The following is a 23,417-nucleotide window of genomic DNA, read 5'->3' as shown; positions in this document are numbered from 1 at the left end:
GGGGGTATGCAAAGAGAATCTACAGCAGCTCTTAGTAAAATCATGTATATAACCCAAAGACCTCCTTTTACTTCGTCAAACCATTACTGTGCTTCCAGAGCCCATTCCATCCATAAATCAGAGTGGGGAGGCACTGGCGAGCCGCACGCCATTAAAGCAATAAAGACACAGACAGAAGACAGCACCGGGACATCAAGGATGACCACGCTGTCCTGGCTGCAAAGACGTCCCTGCACACACTACAAAAAACTGTACGCTCCCACACTACACTGTATGAAAGCATCCTGAGAGGAAAGTGCTTCTGTGTAGATGCACATATGTTCCATTAAGGTAATGTTCTATTAATGCACCGTCAGGACAAGAAGATTTAAAAAAAAAAAGGGGGGGGGGGGGGGGGGTGGACATAGAACTAGTAAAACTTTACTAAACCATGTACTCATTTGTGAAAGACAGAACAGAATGGTCTATTTTACTCATTTTCATGGGTAATTAAGACAAAATAAACCCGCACTGGGACTATTTTAGAAACGGTCGCCCTGCACGGTGAAACAGTGACACCTGCCGATAAACTCTGGTACTGCACCACTGCAGGCTTCCTCTCTATCAAACCATCCATGATACCCCATAATCCTTCAATGTATGTGTTTAATATAACAATTAAATAGAGAATCACACTGGCTCTATAATAGTAACATTCAAATATTCATGATGCCCTGAGAACAGAAATGCAAATCTAAGCCAGACATTCAATGTGTGATGTGAACACAACCTTTCACAACGACACTGACTATATTCACACAGGATAAGTAGATCTGCCAGACAAAAGAGTTCTTGAATGACAATGAGCACAAACACACTGATACCACTGATGACCTCCTCGCCTCAGCATCACAAATGACACAGAAAAGAAAGAAAAGGACCACACAGACTGTGATAAAAAAATTTAAAAAAAGGGCCGAACTCTGAACGACGGCAAATTCAGCCGAGGCGGTAAATGGGGACACAAAACCAGACGGTGATGACGGGCGGCGACACTGCTGACTTTTGGGGTGGCATGCGTCACTGCACTCTTACCAGTGTGGAAACAGCGGAGGTGTACATTGGAGTGTGTCCCGTAGACATCAATACTGGCTGTAAAACAGCAAAAGGCAGAGGGTAATAGTGTGAAGCATGCAGGCGAGCACAGGGGAAGAACATTTGCGTTATCGTCATGGGAAGTGTACATTTCACATACACAGCAGAGGTCGACTAGGCATCAAGACCGCCTCTGCATTGGTGTTAGCAGGCTATGCTAAGTCATTTAAATAACTAACTTGCCACAACAAAGACTGCAATGACACTATAAAACAGCTATTCTAAGCAGTTTGTCCCACAGTAACTTTGGGTCTGCACTTTTACAAAGAATATTTATCAGACGCTCAGGCCCTTAAAGCCGGGCTGGCTCAATAATTCAAATTAGTCAGGTGTCTGTAATGATTTACAGGCGACAGCATCCGTACGCATCCGGCAAGCTCGAATCGTGGCTTGTTGGTCGTCGCTAAACAGCTGCATTAAAAATCATAAACTGACTTATCACATCTGATCGATCGGTGCAGCATTTTCACGTGTCAGAAGGTGCTTAAATCTCCTTCTGGAAGGGTTGCTGCAAAGCACGTTATTAAAGGAGTACGAGGACCCCAGAGGGACCACCTGGGTGTCGGAATCATGCTGATCCTGGTATCACCTGGAGCGCATCGCCTCCTCCCCAACTAATATGCTACCTCCCTGTTACAGGAGCAAATTTAAACTGGAACACCTCTAGCAGGCCATCCTGGGATCTGCTGCCAGCAACGAGGCGCAAGCAGGAAGAGAGGGGGTGTGTGGGGGGAGGGTCGGCGTGCTCAGGGGAAAAAAGTGAGGGTAAAGCACAGAAACAACAGAATCCGGGGCAAGTAATGCATGTAAGGCAGAAATGAAGAGATAAAAAAGAACTTTAGGAGAGTTTCACCATTAGCTTGGTGATGAGCTACAGCTACTTCATGTTCATTATCGGCGGGGCAGTAGCGTGGTGGTTAGCATGCCAAGAAGGTGGTGGGTTTGATCCCCGGTTACAGGCCTTGGAGTTAGCATGCTGTCAGCGTGAGGCCCCTCCGGGAGCTCGTGTTTCCCACACCGTCCAAAGCATCCAGGTTTGGCTGATCAACACGCAGCGCGGGCGAAGCCGCAGCGGTTCAGATTGACCGTTTTCTGTTATGCGAGATATCACATCGGTCACTGGGAGAGGTGTTGAAATCACCGTGTCAGAAGGTATGATTCATGGCTGTTGAGCTTTTAATGCTAACATCATGCTAATTGCATAATGTGCATGGCGGACGGGCGCTCTTATAGATGCCAGAATCTATAATGTTGCTGCCTTCTAGTGTCAAGTACACATCCTTTCATCTAACTGGGGGGAGGAGACCTGCATTCTGCTGAGAACTTGTTTCTATACTAAACCAATTGGAGACTTTTGATGCCTAATGGAAATGTCTGACTGCAGAAATGAGCGCTGCCCACGCTTTTTCACAGCACAGGTCAGCCTAAATCACATCCTGTTTTAAAAATGGCCTCTCCCACGCACACTAAATAAAAAGAATCATATTAAAACCAAAGACTGGCAGCCTTAACATTTGACGAGTTTATTGTTCGCCTGTTGAAGTGGGAGTTCTATATTGTGAAAGCCCACCAGCGCATTTCAGAATTCACCTAAACATCAGCTCCTCCATAATGGCACACACGTCATGACGCACGTTAGTGATATATTGTTCACCCATTATGAACAATTACTGAGCTCCAGGTTTTGCTGATGGATGACAATGTCCCACAGCAGAGGAAAACTCATCATAATGGGTGTCGGAGGGATGCATCTAAGTCAACGTAGATGATGTTTCTGGTTAAATGACGTTTTCTTTCTCTCCAAACCACAACAGGAGGTACCTGCTCATGACCATTGCAGGTGGTGTCAATACTTCTGCGGGTTTGTATCAGTGTCACTGCACATGTGCGCGTTGTTGTCGCCAACTAGCGGCCAGATGTGGAAACTACAGCGTCTTCAGTCCGGTCAGGTCTAATTTGTTGTTTTAAACTCCGTTGCAGCATCAACCCAACAAGGCAAAAGGAATACTTTTTGAGCTGAAATGGGGGCTCGGGTGTGGCAGACGGACTCTGACCTTGTAAAAACGCACATTTGAAGCTGTGAAAGACAGAGTTTAGCGTGGTCGGACGGGCGTTCATGAATGAGCAGGATATTAATCCAGACTCACACAGGATATTAACAACATCTCTGAAAACATTTCCTTTTTAATATTTTGCACATGTGTGAAGAGTCTGTGCGTCCAACCAGGCCATTCACCTTTAAATACTCTAAAATATCCAAATATTAACCTTGGATAAAAAAAATATTTCAAATATCTTTGAAACGTGACACGAGTTACAACTATATGGAGGGTGCCTCTTAAAAGCACCCCATAATTACATCACAGCCTGTGTTCTTTGCTCTGTGTGTTGTTTATGGCTTATTGAACTCTAGTTGACAGTGGGTCAAGTCCTGCCTTATTTCATTTCCAGGTTTTTCCTTTGAGAGTTGGACAGGATTTTATTGGATGCACTCTTTGCCAAATTCAGGCTACAGGACAAACGTACGCCGGTTCTCTGCAGCCCTTGTTGTCAGCCAGGCAGTTAAACAACAAGTAAACATGAGCTAGACGCCTATTGAACGTGCATTACTGCCTACACCTGCTTGCCTTTGTAGCGACAGGGTGATTTAATGCTCTCCAGGGAAGGCGGCCCTGCTCGGATTCCCCCTGATGTCAGCCGTATCGCTGCAGCCTCGGCCCCGCGGGCCCTGCCTCGCCGCCATCGGAGCGCCCACAGAGGTCCGGCGGAGGATCCTTTCAGGTCGTTTCAGACGAAACTCGGGTCTTTGATGCAAACGCGGCCTCCATCTGCACGCGCCCCAGCAGCGGCAGCTTCCTGCTGCATTAGGATTCCGTCTCCGTTCTGATGTCAGAGCCCTCGTTAAGGGCTGACCACGTCCGGCGAGGGGCCGGCGGATCGCGCCCTTCAAACTCTCACTTGCTTGATCTCCGCGCTGTTACGCCCAAGTGTGAAATTGGCGTTTTGCACGCGTGAGGCTGATCTGACATTTAGAGGCGCCGCGGGCGCCGTTTCCTCTTAACGCCATCACCGGTTGGGGACGCAAAACCCAGAGTTTGTTTGTTACGATAAGGTTTGTGGGTCCACCAGAACGCGTCCTACCTTGACAGGGGAGATGTGTGTGTGTGGCGTGTAGCCATGAATGGCCTCCATGGCGGCGAGGTTCTTGTCGCTCATGTGAAGCATCTCGGCACTTTTCCCTGGAGCCAGATGTGCTGGGCTGTGCTCCAAGGGGGGCGTCTCCTCATCCTGGTACCTGTACTTCTGCAGAAACACACACACACACGGAAAAGAGGACGTTAATCCCAACACTTTGATGTTAAACTCCGCATTGTCCCACCGTAGTTAGTGTTAGCGAACGCCACTTCTGATGCTCTCCTAATGAGGGATTTCTCATTTCCCATTTAATGTCGTTACTTAGACTAATTGGCTCGTCTAAAAGTAGCATTTGATTTGATTTCTCCCTCCTGTCATTTGTCATACTTTGCTCTTCCACACAGCTTTGCTCACCAATTAGGGTTGTACACAACTAAAACGTGCATTTAACAAAGAGAAGGCCTGTGACCTTAAAAAACCCCAGATATTATCCTTAAATAGTCACATTTCACCGACGGATCATTGTTTTGACCTGTTTATTAATCAGGCGGTCCTGTTTTATAAACAAAGATGTTAATGAAAAACAGACATCTCACACTCGTATGATCAAGGACACCTACAAGTACGAGGAACGCATCATAGGAGGCTTCAGATACTGCCAGAGTGCATTCTGGGAAGCATCCTCCATTAAGAGCCGTGACTCACGGTGACTCCACAGCAGCAGATCATACTGGTTCTCGCTCGTATCCTACCCGTATCCCACACCCGGGCAGCCTGCCAGCGGCCCACTGTGTTGGCTGAACACGGTAGGCTTCATCTGAGGTGTGATGACACCAGATCTGCATGGAGCTTTTCTGCATCACCATCAGAAGGTGGGCGGCATCACTGTGACACACTGTCCCGGTGCCTTTGTTACAATCCGAGTTGACTTTTAAATTCCGTCTGACAGCCAAAGGGGTCATCTCTCGCGCTGTTTATCCATTTATTTATATATTTCTTTTGGGGGAGGGGGGTCGTCGGGTCCCGACTCGGACAGGCTGCCTAGCAACCGGAGCAGAGATTTCAGCGCCACAGTCGGGGCTGCCAGCATCAGTCCTGGATCACATTACACTGAGACAGCAAGAAAGAGAGGGAGTGAAACAGAGATGAAGATAGAGGAGAAAAGGAGGGGGAAGGGGAAAATTGGAAAAAATAAAGACGGGCAGAACACAGCGGCATGGAGGTGGAACGGAGGGAAATGTTGGTGATACCAGTCCAGAATTAGCAGTTGATAGGCAGGGAATGGTTTCCCCCCCCCAAGTGTTGCACGGAGCAACACGAATGCGGTGACAATCTGTCCTCTATACATTTAACTTTCTCGCCAGGCCGGTCATGCGTCTCCGCCGCCTTCTGCTCCACTGGTCGGGAATGTGACAATTGACGCACAAAATGTGACTCAAAGCGTCGTTGCAGAGGATGGCGTGATGGCGGCGGCGCGATGCCACAATGGCGTTTGTTCCACGAGCCCGGCGGCCATCTGACCCGGGCGGGTTTCTTCATAAAGAGGAAGTAGACGGTGATCGATACATTTGTTCCCGGCATATTTACGGGTGCCGATAACCAACGGCGGCTATAGTTCTGACCCGTCTGCGCTATAATAGCAAATGTGCAGCGAGCCAGCTCTTCCCTTAATGGTTAAACGACTTCCCGTAATGTAGAGTCAAATGTCAAACGCTATCCACCGTCATCGGATATTGTAATTCAAGTGCCAACCTTTGAAATTGCTGTGCATTAGGTAATGGAATGAAAACTAACCTCCCAGGCATATAATTTCCAAGAAACCGACTGCAAATGCGTTTGAAGTGAAGGTGTCACGGCAGCCACGAGGAGAACATTCCTGCCATTCCTGCCGCACAGTCACGGAGCGGAGGCCCTTTCAGGCGCCTCTTTTTTTGCTTTAGCTAACCCTTCTCTCTGTTTGGATTCATTTGGACCGTCTCTGCTGTTAAACAGGTAAAAAAAAGTAAAGAGGAATTTAAGTGATGGTAAGAGCGCGACTCTAAACGCTGCACGCCTGCTAAACGGTTCTAATTTAACCTCGATAATGCTAACTGACAGGTGCACGGATCTGATAGCGTGCGCGCATAAATACATAAATGATGCATATCAACGCTGCACTGTTTTTGTATTGTTCTGAAACTCTAAGACCCCCAATGACTGGAAATTCTCTCATCGTTTGCCAATGCTAACTTCAAAATATTTTTTTTTCCCCCAGCACAGCACATTACCAGGTTTTAGTATCCTGTAGCTACAAGCTGCAACAACAGGCTTTACATTTACCTCAGGGCGGAACGCTTAAAGATGCATAAATCCAGCCAGACGGGGCTCAAAGCTGAGCTGGTAGAAGCCTCCCCGGATTCCTGTGAAGTTGTCAGAACCCAAGCACATTTAGATTTTTACTTTAAATCTGTGCTGGTGTCGTATAGAGGCGACAGAAATAGACAGCTTTTTGGAAAAAAGGTCGTTAATTAGTGGAGCAGGAGAGTGAAGGTGGTTCATATTTAGCATCACGTCACTTGCATCAACACCTCCCACCGGGAGAAAATCCTCCGGCCGATAGAACGTCTGACTATATTTTCGAGGAATACATCCGCTGAGGCATGTTGGAAGCTCATTACCGTCTTAACCAACTTAAGACGTTCTCTAAAAATAAGAAATAAAAGTGGCTTAAGTGCCCCCCACCCCCACCAGGAGGGTTCCTTTTTTTCGGACTACAGAGAAAAGATGGAAACGGGTGAAAACTAAATCAGCGACTCCTGCTTTACATTTTGCTTCTGAACACGTGCACGTAGGTTGTGACTAATGAGGTTCCGGACGTGCACTATCGACGAGACCCTCACAGATGTGTCGCCGGGACCAGATCAAAATTCATCGGCTACAGGAATGAAGCGACGCAGCGGATCTTTAGAGATGTAAACATTTGTTTGACACCTTGGCGTTCGGCCCCTCCCCTCGTTTTGTGGTTTATTTGTGGCCCTCACGCAGGCCTCATTTGTTCCCCTCCCCCCTCCACACAGATGCATGCACACAGCATTTTTATGCTGACTCCATACATTTCTCACGTATGTTGCACTCATAGGGAGGGAGGGGGGGGGGGGGGGGCGCTTCCCCAGGCTTGTGATGAGATTGAGAGTCGAGGCTGGCGAGCTAATGGCGTTGCTGGGACTCCAGGTTTGAGTGTAACGAGAGCAACAACGCGGACTCAAACGTTACTGCGGACGATCCAAATCCCCGACTCGTCCGGATACGCCCGCGTCCTGAATGTTGACTTCCTGATTCTGTCCCTGTCCTCCACACAGAGACCTGCCAAAGGCCGATGACGCACATCTCAACCAGGTACTTTCTGTTCGTCTACGCTGTTAATTAGCAGCTCCGCTCCAGAAGGGCCGACCACAGGTCTCCGCTGCCACAGACAGTTTTTTTTTTGTGGGGGGGGGGGGCTTAGCTGCACACTATGTAACTAAGCAACCCATCTTGTAATAATATGCAGTTTCATTTCTGGTGCTTTTGACATTTGTAAAGGATTAGGTTGGCATGTTTGAATATCATCTGTCTCTCACAGAGAAACACACACACACACACACACACACACACACACACACACACACACACACACGCTCGGCCCTTCACTCAGATTCTATAAGCAACTTCTTCATCTTCTTTAGGATTCTTTTTTATAAAAATAGATGCACCCAATAACCAGTGACCATGAAACATTACATGCCTCTTCGATAACACGCCGCCCGTAACGGACGGGATGATGTGATTAGGGCGAGGTGACCGTGGATGGATGGCGCAGGATCCGCTGTGGCAACTTATGGCCGCAACAGCGAGCTGACCACCAGAGCTGAGATTCGCCGCCATTTACGAGTCCGGATGACTCGAGCAGAAGGAGAAAATGGGTCAGATCCATAGGAGGAAATGTACACTTACAGAAGCTATAAAAACAGTGTGCAAAGACGTGAACTAACGGCTCACACGCGGGGACGCAGCCTGTCCCTCGCTCTAATATCACCTGCCGGCTTCTGCTTCATTTCTCCCGCTCGTGTGATTGGCTGGTAACGAGTGGCAGCAGGTCGGTTTCCTGTCAATTTTCCAGGAAGGACATCTGAATTCACATTGATCCTGATACTGTGATGAAGACACCGCGAGTCCCTACTCCTTCATTACAGCAACGGTGATTCCTTCATCTCTAACAGCTTAGATCACATGACCTTCACGAGCACCGATATGCCAACCTAAAGACGGGCTGGAATGGCACCATCTGCGCGGCATATTGGGAGTAAATCAGTGAGGATCGGGCATAAAAAAGCACATTAAAACACAGCTAAAGACTTCCAGCCACATAAAGAACTCATCAGTTAGGTTCTAAAGATGACTGAGAGGCTGCACGTTTCTTTCAAAAACAAAGGCTTCGACGGACATAAAGTCAGGAATCTGGAGAGAGCGTTGAGGCCTCTGGGACATGAGACTGGACCAGACTGGGCACCAGCTGTTTGATGGCACCTGAATCTGCTGGAGATCTGGACCGCTCCTGTGCAGAGCAGGTATTTGAGCTGATTCCTGAATTTTCGATCCCCCCCATCATGACACGGAGTTGCATTACCCTGCCTGGTTCGAGGTACGAGCAGCAGGATGAGGAGGCATCGGCGCGCATCAATTACATGTGCTGGCAATTCCCAGCATTGAGCACAGCGGGACAGAAACTACACAGCACTTCAAGCAAAGATGGTGTCAGAACGAAGACCTCGCTCCTGTCCACCAGGCAGAATGTAGAAATGCCAATAATATCCACTCATTTCTGTGTAATCTGTGGACCAAAGTGGGTGGACGATGGAGAGAAACTGGGATAGAAACTCCTTCACAGCCCTGTGGAACTGCAGAATCATGGAAATTATATCAGACACATCACGTCCGCAACAAATTAGCATTTAGCTTAGCTGATATTGAGCATCTGCTTTATGATTAATCGCTCGACGTGCAAGTGGCCCCTGATTTGGAACTGGTTCCCGGATAATGAATGATATTTACTGGAAGTGGCCTGAAGCTATGTGTGAATTGTCCAAGGTCACATAAGCAAGGCATTCTGTAGGCTTTGAGGGATGCAAAGCTAAATCTGCACCTAATTAGTATGGCTGGACCACATCATTAACCCCGAGAGTGACCTGCTGGGTGTTTGAGGAGGTCACTGGTGGAGATCAATGCTCCATTCATTAAATCACAGTGGCCATTTATGGTAAAGAAGCGCTATCTCCAAACACAATCACGCCCGCCGCGGATGCTGCCGCCGCTTTCAAGCCAAGTGAGCTGGGAACAAACGCAGTGCATTTAAATCTAACGAACGGAACGACGCGATCCACGGGCTAAGTCAAGAGGTTAATGTGATTACTGATCAGCAGCGACCGTTCAAGTGCTACACAAAAGCTCGATTTCACATCTGCCTCTAAATCCTAATGGCACCAGCCGAACGCGGCGAACGTGCCACCCAGCCGCGGCTGCTCGCACCCACCTTGCATCCGAACATGAGAGACAGCGTCCGGTTGCTGCAGATGACCTTACACTGGCACATGACCGGCGAGAGACACTTAAAATTCTTGACAGGCAGAGACATCAGTCCGGAGACGCGCGGCAGACAGACAGCACAGGAGCGCGGCTCGTCGCTCCGTCGCTCCGCTCATTCAGAGGCGCGTTGCTGCTGGGAGCCGCGGAGAGGTGGCGGGGAAGGAAGCTGGCCGGTGCTGCCCCGCTCCTGGTTCCGATGGTTCCAGCCACGTCTAAAGCGTCGCTGTGATGCCGTACAGAGCCATAGTGGAACACCGAGAATCATTCAAAATTAGCACTAGTATCTCTCCCTCTCTCTCTCTACCCCCCCTCTCTGTATAGGATTAACCGTAAGGTTTGTACTCAATGCGCAGCTGCAATCACTTACAAAATTAATGTCTTTCTATCTGCTTCTCTCTCTCTCCCTAACTTAACCCTTTCCTCTTGTACTTGTATGCTGGGTACCAAAAAAAGTGAAGGCATGACAAATTCAAAGGACTGTCTGAGGGTTAAGACGTGGTTTTAAAGTTTAGAATTAGGCTTTACATTAGGGTTAGGGGTGTAGCTGTTAGCTTAGCATAAGGTGCTGGGGAATGCATTATGTCTATGAAGGTCCTCACAAACATAAAAATGCAAAGGTGTGTGTGTGTGTGTGTGTGTGTGCGTGTGTGTGTGTGTGCGTGTGTGTGTGTGTGTGTGTGTGTGTGTGTGTGTGTGTGTGTGTGTGTGAATCAAGCGCCAGCTTTCTGTTAAACCGCGGTGCAGAATGGCCGCTGCGCCCCCTGTCGGATAGTTGAGAAAAGTGCCGCAGGAGCTGTCCAAGGTGCTGAATAGTTCCACAGCACTGGACGGAACCTGGTGGCCCTAAAAGGTTCCTGTGTATCTGCCTGCCACATGTTGTACACAGAAAAAATATGTACCTGAAAATAATTAGATACCAAATGTTATAAGTTATTCAATATCTTCACCTTTTCAACAGTGGTTAAACTGCACAATAATCCTCACACCCTGACGTTTCCACACAACCAGTGTGGTATGTAAAGTACCTTTAGTATTGCATGCCACTTCTAATTATACAGTAGGTAAAATGTATTCAAATGTGCTGATAGTAATCGGGAAAAAAAGTCTGCTATAATAAAAGAATGTTGTTGCTGGCATTTTCAAGGAAAGGCCGCGTGGATGGTCAGAAGAGGTTCGAAGGTGGGTCTCAATCATGTGCTGACATGCTGAGCCCACAGGGTGGGGCGAGAGAGCCAGGTAGGCCCGATTTAAATATTGTGCATTCACCTCAGGACCGACTGCGGCGCAGGGCCCAACATTCCCAGGTGACGTCAGCATTATTTGAACACACAGGCTGGCCCAAACACAACACTGTGCCGTTTGATTGTATGTTTCCCCCACTTTCCCCTAGAAAACCCTCACAGGCCCTTTGGGGAATATCTCGGGAAATCAATGAGAATGTGTGAAATAAACCAGCTACTGCTGGGAAAATGGCTTTTACAGCACACTGAAAGAGGAAGCCGTTTCGGAGTGATCGGATGGATGGAATCGATGAAATGTGCCAGACGTGGCACAACAGAAGCCCGGGGTTCTGCTTCCTTCAGACCCACGACACGTTTTCATGGCCGCTCATCCCGCGCGCGGTCGGACTTACTCGGAAAAGTTAAAACGCTGTGATTTATTCGGACTTTTCCTTCTGCATCCGTGGCAGCAGCAGCCTTGCTCCTCCTGCTTTTGTGACAGACACTAGAGCAGTAGGAGAAAGGCTTTGACAGCAGAAATGCATTTTTCAGTCCACTGAGCACTGACGTGTATAGGAACAGCAGGAGGGAGGCCATGTCAGCTCAGACTTGATTGTGTCCTCTCCAGGACATGTTTTGGCCACTGAAAGGCCCTTTTATGTCCGTCCTGAAGTCTAGATATATATTTTCTAACAGAGTTTTAGACCACCAGTACAGGAAAGGGAATATGGCTGTGACACATCCTTAATTATCGTTATTATAGTACATGTTTTATGATATGGTACAAATTACCTCCCACTTCCAGTGAGGCATTCATGTGTGGAGGCGTGAGGCTCATATGGAAGCCTGAGCTGATGGCGTTCCACCTTCAAGTGCAACATTAACATCCTTCTGCTGCTGCCACTGACGCACTCTGTGCGTGAGAAACCGGCCAGTGTTTGTGTGAAGAGCCCCAAAAGCACGTTTCCATGGCAACATTTGCGGGGAGGGGGTGGCTGATCCCTAATAAAGAGTCCATATACCTTGTGTGTTCACTGTTGGTGCGGATGATGCTTCTTTACAGTGGCAGGCGGGCGGGCGGCAAGGATTGTGTTATGAGCTACGTTTTGGGCTACGCAGGGGCTCATTCAGCAGAATTACACATCGCTTAATTAATATTCACCCTATCACTCCCAAATGACGGCGTCCCATCATAAATCTCAGCCTGGATTACTCCGAGTCAACCGTCAACGTGGCCAGCTGACATTTGGGGATGTTTGTGGGGGAATTAAACTTAAATCAAGGAGCCCCACGGATATCCCAGCGCTGACCTTGACGGTGGGCTGATGTTGGAACAGCCTCTCCGTCTCAGCCGCAGCACACGCAGGCATTTATTCCCTCTTTATGGATCCTCACAGCCACATTCTAAACTCACACTGGCCTGACTGGGAGGCAAACACACATATAGTGCTTATTTTCCCTTGGCATTTACGGCGTATAACTCTGTCATAAACAGAATTTGGGGGTTCCAAAGCCGCGCCAACGCTGCCTCCAGGACCTCTACATCTCAGCTGCTCTGACGATGCCTCATGTGCAAACACAACTGGGATTCTTCAGCAGGCCTTCAGACCGCCTGAGCTCTGCTGAAGAGGGGAAACACCCAAAGTGAGAGTTCCAGTACTCACGCTCCAGTGTAACTGGAGACGGAAGACGCGCTATTGATTGTTTGCATTAATCAGACACGTAGACACGTCCTGTTTGCCTTTTCACTGCTCTCACTGTTGCAAGCTGGCTCAGTCCGGAGGATGTCGGAGGTGCACATTTGGTAGGTTCACTTTGTGTAGTTTATTGTAGATACACATGGCCTTACTTCACTTCTGCAGGTGAAACAGCAGCACTCAAAGGTTGCTCTGCAGGCAGCCCACAGTCTTTCTCATTTGATATTCCTGCTTCTCTCTATTGCAAACCCATCCAGCTGTGTAAATCCACCATGCCGGAATGAAGTCATCACCGGCAGTGGACTCGGAGTAATGCATTACGCATGAACTACAGCCACCATGATACACCTTTAACGTGCCTAAAAGGCCCAGGATTAGCCCCAAAAAAACCCTTATTTTTTCTGCTTGTGTTGACATTAGTATGCGCCATCCCCCAAAACTCCTGTAACAAACCCATCTATTGTATTCCAGAACAGAGCTCTTTCCATAAAAGCGATCTTACACATGCTTCCGCTGTTTGTGTCACACTGTATATTTACTTTATGTCTGATTCATTATCGGTTTTGCAGTATAATCTTCATTAGTTCATCCAAACCGCACTCAGACTTGCCTAATTAAAGAGCTAAATTAGGAACAGTTGCTGAAATATTTTGGAATAGTTCTTTTATTCCTTAGATGGCTCAAATGGAAGCACTTCCCGGTCTCCACCTGCTGTGGCAAATTTGGAAATCACCCTACAAAGGTTAAAAAATAAGAAAAAGAAAAATATTTTTTTGGAACCACCCTTAATGAAATTCACTTAAGAGACAAGCGGTGATGGGTTTGGCTCTGCGTGTAGCGGACGCAGCAGGCTACCAATCTGCTCCGCCAAGACGATAAAGGCAGCCATCGAGCGCCAGCAGGTAGAGATCGTTGGCAGCGCCGACGTGGTCGATTTGGTGAAAAAAAACATTATTGGCCAAACCTAATTTTAGTACTGTCACTGACTGGAGAGTATCTAACTAAGGTGATTGGAGTTCTGCTGACTTTGACAACTTTTTGTTCACCAAAAAATGTCAAAAAAAAGAGAAAAACACATCAGAAAACACCATAAAACATCATGGAGAAAGTGCAGCTGGGCACTTGTCTGTTCCTCCCATATCTGTGTGAGTTTTCTCTGGGTGCTCCGCTTTACTCCCACAGTCTACAAACATGCGCGCTAGATTGATCGGGGTCTCTGAGTCGACCCTGTGACTGTGTGTTGGACTCAACCTGCTCAGTGCAGGTCACTGCCAGGAACCATTGGACCAGACTCAGAGAAGGTCGGATAAAAGCAGCCACTAGTTCAGATTTACTGTAATTAAAAGGTTACATTCTGTGCAAAAGATTTTCCAGGAGCACTCAGTAGAGTCTGTATTAATATTTTTTTTTAAAAGGCTTCTTTACAAAAATTGATCAAAATGGCAAGAAGCCGCCGTTGGTGATGGATGAATGCAATTTAGCTAAATGCAGCTAGCTAAATGCAGCTAGCTAAAGTAGCACATGCAGGAAAAGGTAAGGCGCCGTATCTGCTGCCTACACACGTGGACAAACCACCAGCTTCTCTAAAATCAAACCGCAACGTACAGCGTGGCGACGTGATTCCAGACCTGCCAACACACTCTCTAAACCTTCCTCCAAATTACCCACGCTTGACCGGGACGATGACATGAAGGCAGCAGTTGTGTATATCTGAAAAACTCACAATCAGCCAATCAAGTGTGCTAATTCTGGCCCCGACCCTCCACTCTGAAAGTTTCCTGAGTTGCTTTGCGAACTATGACCTCCAGGGTAACGGCGTCAACAGCTCGTCTATGAACGAGAGCACTTGGATGGCTCATCATGATGCTGACGCTCCGCTGATTTACACCCCATCAAGACACACCAACGGAGATGAAGGGTGATACTGCGCTGGAAAATGCAGGTTTATAAATAGTTTATTCGCTTTGGAATGCACTTGACAGGTGTGATAGACCTCAAGGATGCCAACAGTGTTTGGCACATTTCACTGAATGTGAAACGAACGTCTGTCAGCTGGTTTCAACAGGACTTCAGCGAGCAGTTCTCGTCTGGCACGTCCTCAAAGCAAAGGCCTGTTATTAATGTTAACCACTTGTACCTTCGTCATGTTAACTATTGTCTGCTACTTTTATATTCAATGCCAGACCAGTGAAAATCTGGACCTTCCTCCATCAGCGCGGCGTTCTTGATGACTTCCTCCATCAGTCTGTTGCACAGTGAGCTAAACGCCTTCGTTGCCGTTACATTTTCAGGGGCAACTGCTCAATATGTTCAAGTGGCGTAACAGACGGCCCAGTTTTGTCTTTAAAAACGACACTCTGAGTTAAGGACAGAAGGACCACCCTCCAGATGACATCGGTCATTTCCAACCCAACCCAACACACACACACACACCCCGCACACACCCCTCGTCGTGCCCCAAAATCAAGTGACACGTTTGATTCGTAGCAAAGATGGAGGAAAACAAGCCCAACCTGCAGTGGAATGAAACACGCACTCACTGTGATGCTTTAATCAACAAGTCTGTTGGAGTTTGGCTCCCTGTGTGTGATGAGACATACAGCACATACACACCCACACGTGCCAGGCCATGTTCGTATGTAACACCGAGCGAGCCGGAATAAACCCAGCAATGCATACGCAGGAGTAGAAACGCAAGATAAAGAGGCCGATACGCATTTTCAGACACCACAGAGGACAGTGCAAACGGGTCTAAGGCAGTAAACGCAGATGGAGCTGCAGTCCTCCCATAAGGCTGCCGGAGCCGGAGCGAGCGGCAGACTTTGAGCAACATGCAAAACAGAGGCGGCAACAGAGAGATGGAGGAAGAAGGACGACGGGAACAGAGAGGTGTATTTACCTACCACACATGGGCACAGAGAAGGGAGCTTAGTGCAGCCCTTCATGAGCGAGAGACAGAGGAAAAACAGCTTTCCAGACACCCGCAGTAGAGGAGGGGAGGGATGAGGAGAAACAGAGAGAGAGAGAGAGGGAGAGAGAGAGAGAAAGCTGGAGAATGGCAGGGGGGAATTGTAAAAAAAAAAAGAAGAAGAAGGAGGGGGAGGGGGTCACAGCAGATGAGGAGAGAGAGTTTTCCTGGAAGCCCTGGTAGTTGGTGTTAGATGGATCTTCTTTTGAGAGGGTCTGAACGGAGAAGCCTGGCTGCCTGCTTCAGCCGTGACTCATAAAATCCATTTGTCACTGCTGGTGAGTGAAGCAGGGAGGGATGGAGACGGAGGGAGCGAACCAGACGCAGCCATTCATCCCTTTACTCGGGCGCTCAACCGTTCCGGGCTTAAGGTTCCTCGCGTCTTCATCCTGACCCGATACCTGACGGTAGCAGGAGCTGGTGGACACATGGGTCATGTCAGCAACCTCAACCAGCCCCCCCCCCCTCGTCCTCTGTTCATCCGTCTGCTCTTATAAGCCACCGTGAAGCTGTTTTAACAAGAGCGCCACCACAAAATACTCCTCAACATCAAAATCAGAAGAATAAACGTCAACAGATAAACATGTGGCACCACATGCTGACTCGGCAGTGGGAGCTTCCAGGCGATGCCCGGGACTGTTTTTGACTCTCCTATAAAGACTCAAAGCTCCTCGGAAAGTTCAAAGGTCACAGCTGTCTCCGCCGCCCGGGTAGCTTCGAGACACTTGCCCCCCCCCCTCTGAAGTCAGGCCACTTATTCAATAAATGTTGTCAGTATTTGAGACTTAACTCACATCTTCTCTGATTCATAAGCGTCACAACTGTTGTCAAAAAAGAAGGGGGGGGGGGGGGCGCGTTCGTTTCCATTCTGTCTCCGCTCTTTCGGCTGCGTGATTGTATTAAGTGGAGGGAAGAGTTGAGGCAGAGAGCGAACGGGGTAAATGCAGCATGGCCCCGTCGGGCCGTTTTACAGTGGACTGCTGTCGGCTGATGGATGGGTTATGACACCTGCGGAGGTTCGGCCCCGGGCCCTCTGGACCCCGGCTCCGCGCTGAGCCGCGGCGTCTGCGTCGGCTTCGCTGCGTGACCGAAGACAACTGGAGCACATCGTGACATTTCCATCTGGAACGGGGCCTGTTCCGTTAGAGCGGCGTCGAACGCTGCGCAACATTAGCCGCCGCTAATTTTCTATCCTCTGCGTTCATGAACGTTCTCTCCTGCCGCCTACTCAGAGGTCATCCTCCTACCTCACCACCCTTCACTGGCAGGACTCTCTTTCTCTCCCTCTCTTTCTCTCTGTTCCTCCTTTCATCTCTATTCTCTTCATGATGATGATACCCCTGCCATGTTGTCATGGCAACAATCGGGCCCCTGATTGCTTGGTTGCTAGGCAACTGACATCACCTATGAGAGGAACATGAAGATTCGGAGCTAGAGACAAACAAATCCCATAAAAAATGTGTTTGCTCTTACGCAGCTGTGGTAAATGTGATCACTGCGTGTTTGAACTCTGGCTCCGCCATCAGAACATCACCATCTTTATCCCCACGCTCCTCTTCCTCTTTCCTTTTTAAAGCTAATTCCCCACATGCCAGCCGGAAGTGGCATACTGGCACTGGAAAATCATCTCTGCCTTGCTGGACAGGACGACTAAAACCTCCAGAACCAAAATTTTAGCATCGGTGTAGCGTACAGGCCTGTGGCACCACAACGGCGCGACCACATGATACAAATCCACTTCGTATCCACGAGGGAAAGCTCCAACCTAAGCGTTTATTCAGGGACTTGTGTTACGTAACACTGCATCTGAGCTCATATGGACCAAATTGGCTCAAATTTGACCAGATCCACGATGAAAACGAGTCGGGGGCTCCTGCATTGTAGTTTACCTGGGCGCCACAAGGTGTCATGATGTGCCCTAATGAAACACTTGACCACGTAATTGTAGGACCTGTTTGCTAAACCGGTAAACCACCAGCACTAACTTCCTTGGTATTCCATCATTATCCGTGTTTCTACATGTTTTTTCAAGCTGTTCTGTGCACCATAAAACACACACATACACACACATACATACACACACACACACACACACACACACACACACCACACACACACACACACACACACACACACACACACACACACGCACACATACATACATACATACATACATACATACATACATACACTAAACAGCTTATACATCCTGATATTTCTATGTTTGCGGGGACTTTCATAGGCCCAACACGTTACCCATCTCCTCACCCTAATGCCAACCCCCCCGACTGACTCTCTAACTCTAAACTATTCTCCCCTTAACCTCAAAACACTTCCTTAAACCCTCAAACAGTCCTTGGAAGTTGTGGGGCCCTGCAAAATGGCCCCACTTTGGAGTTTGGTGGAGGGCTTTGGTCCTCAGTATGTAGTAAAGGTGAGTATACTGACCCACACTGGGAAATACACTCATTACGTAACGTATGCCAGTTAGTAGAGTTATTGTTCGTAAATTAAATTTCCAATGTATGGTTGTGTTACAGACACCCCAGTGAGAGGTTGAGCCCAGGACCTGTTCTGCCTATCATCCATGATCAGCACCAGTTCATCGCAGCGACTGTATATTCCGCTGATATAGCTGAATTATCTTGACTATTGCTCTGCTCTACAATGTGAAGGAACTGCGAAGTTTCCAGCCAGTCTTCCTCCCTGTGCATCATCGCAGCCTCATGTTTCAACATAATGCTTCTCGCTCAGCGTGATATGACACAACCTCTTTAGCCCGAACAGCCCCGATGAATCAAATCTGTCACCTGTCGTACGGGCATTTCCTGGACTGACAGCGACACGGACGGCCAACATGCTGAAGCTAAGTGGCAGAGACTGGTGGGCAGAGAGAGGCTGGACGCTCGTTCACATGATGAGCAAAATGAAAGCAGAATTACCTTCTCCAAATAATAACTCCAAAAAAATGATAAGCAACAAGGAGATATTAGAGTTCCTAAAAAAGGTAAATTTGAAGATATTGGGTTCTTATTTCATACACCCATAAAATACAGAGACCACGTTAAAGAAGCGTGCTGGCTAAGGTTCAGTTATGCTCGGTTTCCTTTCAATATTAATGACTGCACTCATTTCCATGCTCAACAATAGCGCCTCTAGCGGGCACCGGTCAGAGTGCAACTACCCCAAAGATGATTCAAAGGTTGATGACAACAGCAGGTCAAAAACGGTTAATGCGGGTTTTTTCCCCTCCCCAAAGTACCCGCCAGTCATGCTTGACATGTTAGCTCCACTTGACTGACATTGTTCATGCCATTTTTGGTGGTGGTGCAGCGTTTGGCCCATATATGTAAGCTGTTACGGAATGTGCTGAAATGTGGGTACGAGCCAACGACCTTCTCGGCAGATCAAACGCAGAGCGTTAAACAACCCCCGAGTCCACAGCCTGTGAATATTCAAGAAAAAATTAATGACCCACTGTCGTTCTAGCTGAATCCGTCTATAAAAGCAAGGACAGCAAAGAGTTACAGCGGAGTAGAGCCTGTGTTGTGACAATGTGAAGCTCTCACCAGCCATCTTCCTGGCTGACTCCCAGTGGGGGTGGTGGGCATAATAAAGTGGTTGAGAGACCAGGGGTTAGCCTCGCGTTGGGACCGTGGAAGCGGGTAACTAATGTGTTTGGATGGATAGCGAGCAGAGATGTTAAATGTGGAAGTATTTGAAATGTATGTGATTATAAGAATGAGAACCATCTGATTGATTGCAGGTAGCTCAGCATATGACAAGATGTACTAACTCTATCTGTGCCAAGCTAACGTTACAATGTCAGCAGGTTCAAGACGAGGCCAAGAGGAAAAGTTCTGCTTACATAGATAAAATCTACACAACTGTTAATTGTGTTGAGTCGAAACAGGAACAGGTAGCATGTGTGCTTTGAGGGAGTCTGGTAAGATGTGGTAGGTTCAGGAAAGGTCAGGTCATGTTCTGCTGAGACGAGGGAAAACACCTGAGGAAGGGTAAACAGGAAGTGACGTATGAACCGTATATAAGATGGACTCGGCCCAGCCTTAGTTGGTCTTCCAGGGGACCACGCTGACAGACAGGTTGTGTCCTTAAACAGACTCTGAAGTCTTGATAGTAAAGTTTGTGTTGCTACGCTGAAACGTGCCCAGTGTGATCCGTCCTGACCGATCAACGAACGCGCACGGACCCAGAGGGCGGGACGGCCCGGCTGGGGAGCCGACATAAAACAGAAGCTAACGCGGAGCCATTCCCTGGCCTCCTTCTCCTCCTCCTCTTCCTCATCCTCCTCTTCCTCATCCTCCTGTGCAATTAAAGTCGGCAAGTTTTGACACAAGCCGCCACTCGCTGCATGTGTGGTTCATGGGGCGTGAGCTGATGCTGGAGGCCCGACATTGAGCACCGTCTGATCATGTGGGTGTGCGTTCTGACCAAAAAAAACCAGGGAGGAGCTTTGAAAATGAAAAAAAACCCCCAAAAACTCTGCATCCGCTGCAGAAATTTGCATCGTCGGTTTACGAGCTGTTATTGGAGCCAAACTGTCGACGGAGAGATTACGAAGGGCGAGGACGTCTGTCCACATTTCCCCCGTCTGCTTGACTCTGCCGTGGTTCTTAATTGGGCAGCGGATCCTCTGCATCGTGCAGTTATGGCGTGAGCCTTGCACCGGGGCAAGCCCCGTGTCTTTGCTCTCTGTGCCTTGGGAGCATCTTGGCAGGATCAGTGTCTCTCTGGCTGCATACAAAAAGCCTCATGGAAGCCAGTGTCCTTGAGCTGAGATCATAAGAGCCCAGCACTGGATCACTAATCCTTACCCACAGCGCGCTGTACTGTACGGAACACACTCTTTTCTCCGAAGGGTGAATGGACACTTGATAAGATGGATGAAAAATGCATTTGAGTTGAATAAATACTGAGGAGAATCTGTTTGGAGGAATTATCTTAGCTCCATTTTGAAGTCTCTGAACGCATTAGCCATGAGCTCCTCGTGCTCGGAGTTCCACATGCATAAATATTCATGTATGGAGCCATTAGGGCAGCTGAGAGCACAAAATAATTACAAATGTGAGCGCTCACACATTCCAGGGAAGATGGCGTTTACGTTGGGGCATGAAGCCATACGTGAAGCCACTGAAGTGCACACGGCGCTGCTGACTTTGACTACATCTTGTCGAATCTATAATTTATTGGAAGGAGCACTAGCTCAGGAATCCTCAAAAGTGCTGAAGAGGAGGGAAGAAGGTAAGCTAGTGAGCAGAGAGCGAGGGAGGGGGGGACTAAGCGGAGAGGAGGGAAAGGGAGATAACAGGAAGGGAAGGCAACACAGTGGAGGAATTACGGGGGTGAAGGAGGCAGGGAGGGTGGAAAAAATATGGAAGTGGAAATGTGAGAGCAGAGGACTGGAACGAGGGCGAGGACGGGGAGAGGAGGGGTAATCAAAGGGGGGGGCAACACAGTAGGCGGAAGGTTACGCAGAGGTGCACCGTTGGACCGCACCGCACAGAAAATACTCACTAAAGTCGAAGTTTCCCCAGCTGAGAACCTGCTTAACAGTCAAACTCATCGTTGCTCCCATAATCAAACAACAGCCCCCCCCCTCCCCCCCACGACTCAACACAGGCAGTGTGAAAGGCGTTGTCGAACTCGCAACCAAATATAAACCCTGTGACGTCTCCTCAAGCCGATATGCCCTCATATTCGAAATGTTACGTAATCTGGCTTGTGAGTGACGCCTTCCCGCTCTGCTTTGTTGAAGATGTTATTAATTTTTCTTGGGAAATTAGTGTAGGAAGGAGCAGAAAATTATATAAGCTGCTGAAACGAAGGGAGAACGCACATGAATCATTTACTCGCCAGGGACTGAAACTTGCAGGACCTTCCAGGACCACCTCTTTAAATAAATATAAGCATCTCCAGCTGGACACAAGCGTCAGGCCACCTCAGTTACCAGGATCCATGCATTTTCTATTCCTAATCAGCTTCCCTGGGAGTACTGGAGTCTGTCCCAGTGGTCAATGGGTCACACACAGACACACCCCATTCACTCACACACTCAGAGTCTCCAGTCACTATAATGTGCATATCTGGGTCTGTGGGAGGAACCCGGGGTACCCCAGGGTCCACACAGAAAGACTTAGAATCTAACCCAGAACCTTCCTACGTGCTAACTGGGCCTTCCTATTGGGTTGTTTTGGTTTGTTTCTAATAAAAACACTGTAACAGTTAAAATTCAATGTATATTTACAGAGTGTAATATGTCATGAAATGGAAAAAATAATGCAGCCCTGTTGCAATTATGACCACATCTGATTTTTTTTAAAAAAGATTTATTATTTAGGCAAAGGTTATTGTCAAGTCCAGTAAAAATAAAACAAAATTGAGTTAAAACAACTGCAATTTCCCATAAGGTTAAAACTACCTCATTACAGGCAGAGCATCATTTTTTAAGAGAGTGAAACAAAAACGCTGCTCCTCTCAACGCTTCTGGCCACAGTTGAACTGTGCACATCAGGTATCGTGGACGCTGGCCTCAGAGGCTTTTTGGGGGTTTTTCAAAGATGGAGGACAAGCTTACTTGAAATAGTACCTGAGCCACAGCCAGGAGCTTGTTGGTTAAAAGAAGAAGCTAGAAAGCCCAATATTCAAAAATCACCATTTAAGGGACTGTGGTGACATTTACATCTTCAAATGAATTAAATAAAGTGAGATATCGCCTGCATTAATCACACTTCTGTTCAAGTATATGCACCATATGCAGTGTTAGAATTTTCTCTCTCTCTCTCAGCGCCTGACTGCTGCTTCACCCACACAGTAAAGTTAGCGCACGGACCGGCGCGCGGACGCAACGCTGTTCACATAACCTGCTCAGCAGTATGTGGGTGTCCGGACAGCTCATCCAGTGAGCCGCTCCGCCATCATCTGCTGCACGACGGCGAGCCAAACGCCTCACCTGCAATGCAGCCGGCCTCCCTCCGAAGTTCGACGAGAACTTTTGGAATTTGCCAGCGATTGTGTAGGTGAAAGGTCGACGGCGCCGAGCTTCACGTTGCGCTCCGGCAGCGGAATAAAAGTCAAATATCTCATTAATTGATCTGGTACCTGCTTTGCCCATCAGTAGTCATTTTCCTCAGGGCACTAACATTCCCTTTTATAGATTGACCATCTGCCTCACAATCTCTTGGCAAAAGCTGCGTTTTTTTCCCTCCTTCACACAGCTTTTACACCGAGTCTGTTCTCACTTTGAAGGCAGTGCTGCATTCTGGAACAGGTTTGGTGGAATAGCCACTGTTACCAACCATGGGGTTTTTTTACTTGCACTATTGCTCTATTTCTATCTCGGCTAACTCAGTGAGTCACACTCGGGCAAATAAGATGCGTGGAGGAGAGATGATGTGAGGTGTGTGGGGGGGGGGGGATACCTTGACATCAGTTGAATTTAATATCGCATTTGGAAGCAGCAGACTTTTCAGAACGGAATCTCTCTTCAGTGTAGGGTAAAATTCTCTTCCTGTGCTAAGCTGACCGGTATGCTCTGTTGCCAAGGAAACTGTGTGTTTGATAAGCCAATGAATGTAATGTGCCACGGTTAAGCACACACTTATGTAATCCGTCTGAAACGGCCAGCTGTACTCACTTCCGTTT

General features: G+C 48.1%; 1 protein-coding gene across 6 annotated transcripts in view; it reads right to left on the bottom strand.

Annotated features, from left to right (window-relative positions):
* LOC130537825 (disks large homolog 4) overlaps positions 1-22,902 on the bottom strand; it is a 35,515-nt gene extending 12,613 nt beyond the window's left edge. For 3 of the 6 annotated variants that reach the window (XM_057054890.1, XM_057054891.1, XM_057054892.1), the window contains exons 1-3: positions 22,726-22,902; positions 4,276-4,437; positions 1,075-1,131 (exon numbers count right to left, since the gene is read on the bottom strand). In XM_057054890.1, coding sequence (XP_056910870.1) covers positions 1,075-1,131; positions 4,276-4,437; positions 22,726-22,887 — 381 coding nt within the window. In that variant the 5' untranslated portion in view covers positions 22,888-22,902. Of the gene's footprint in view, positions 1-1,074; positions 1,132-4,275; positions 4,438-9,817; positions 10,118-22,725 lie in introns of those variants that run through there. The other 3 variants (XM_057054893.1, XM_057054894.1, XM_057054895.1) reach the window with 2 other exon arrangements.
* Positions 22,903-23,417: the final 515 nt, after the last annotated feature.

Source organism: Takifugu flavidus, chromosome 14 (genome assembly GCF_003711565.1).
Source record: "Takifugu flavidus isolate HTHZ2018 chromosome 14, ASM371156v2, whole genome shotgun sequence".
Lineage (NCBI taxonomy): Eukaryota > Metazoa > Chordata > Actinopteri > Tetraodontiformes > Tetraodontidae > Takifugu > Takifugu flavidus.
This window is presented reverse-complemented; position numbering and strand designations above follow the sequence as displayed.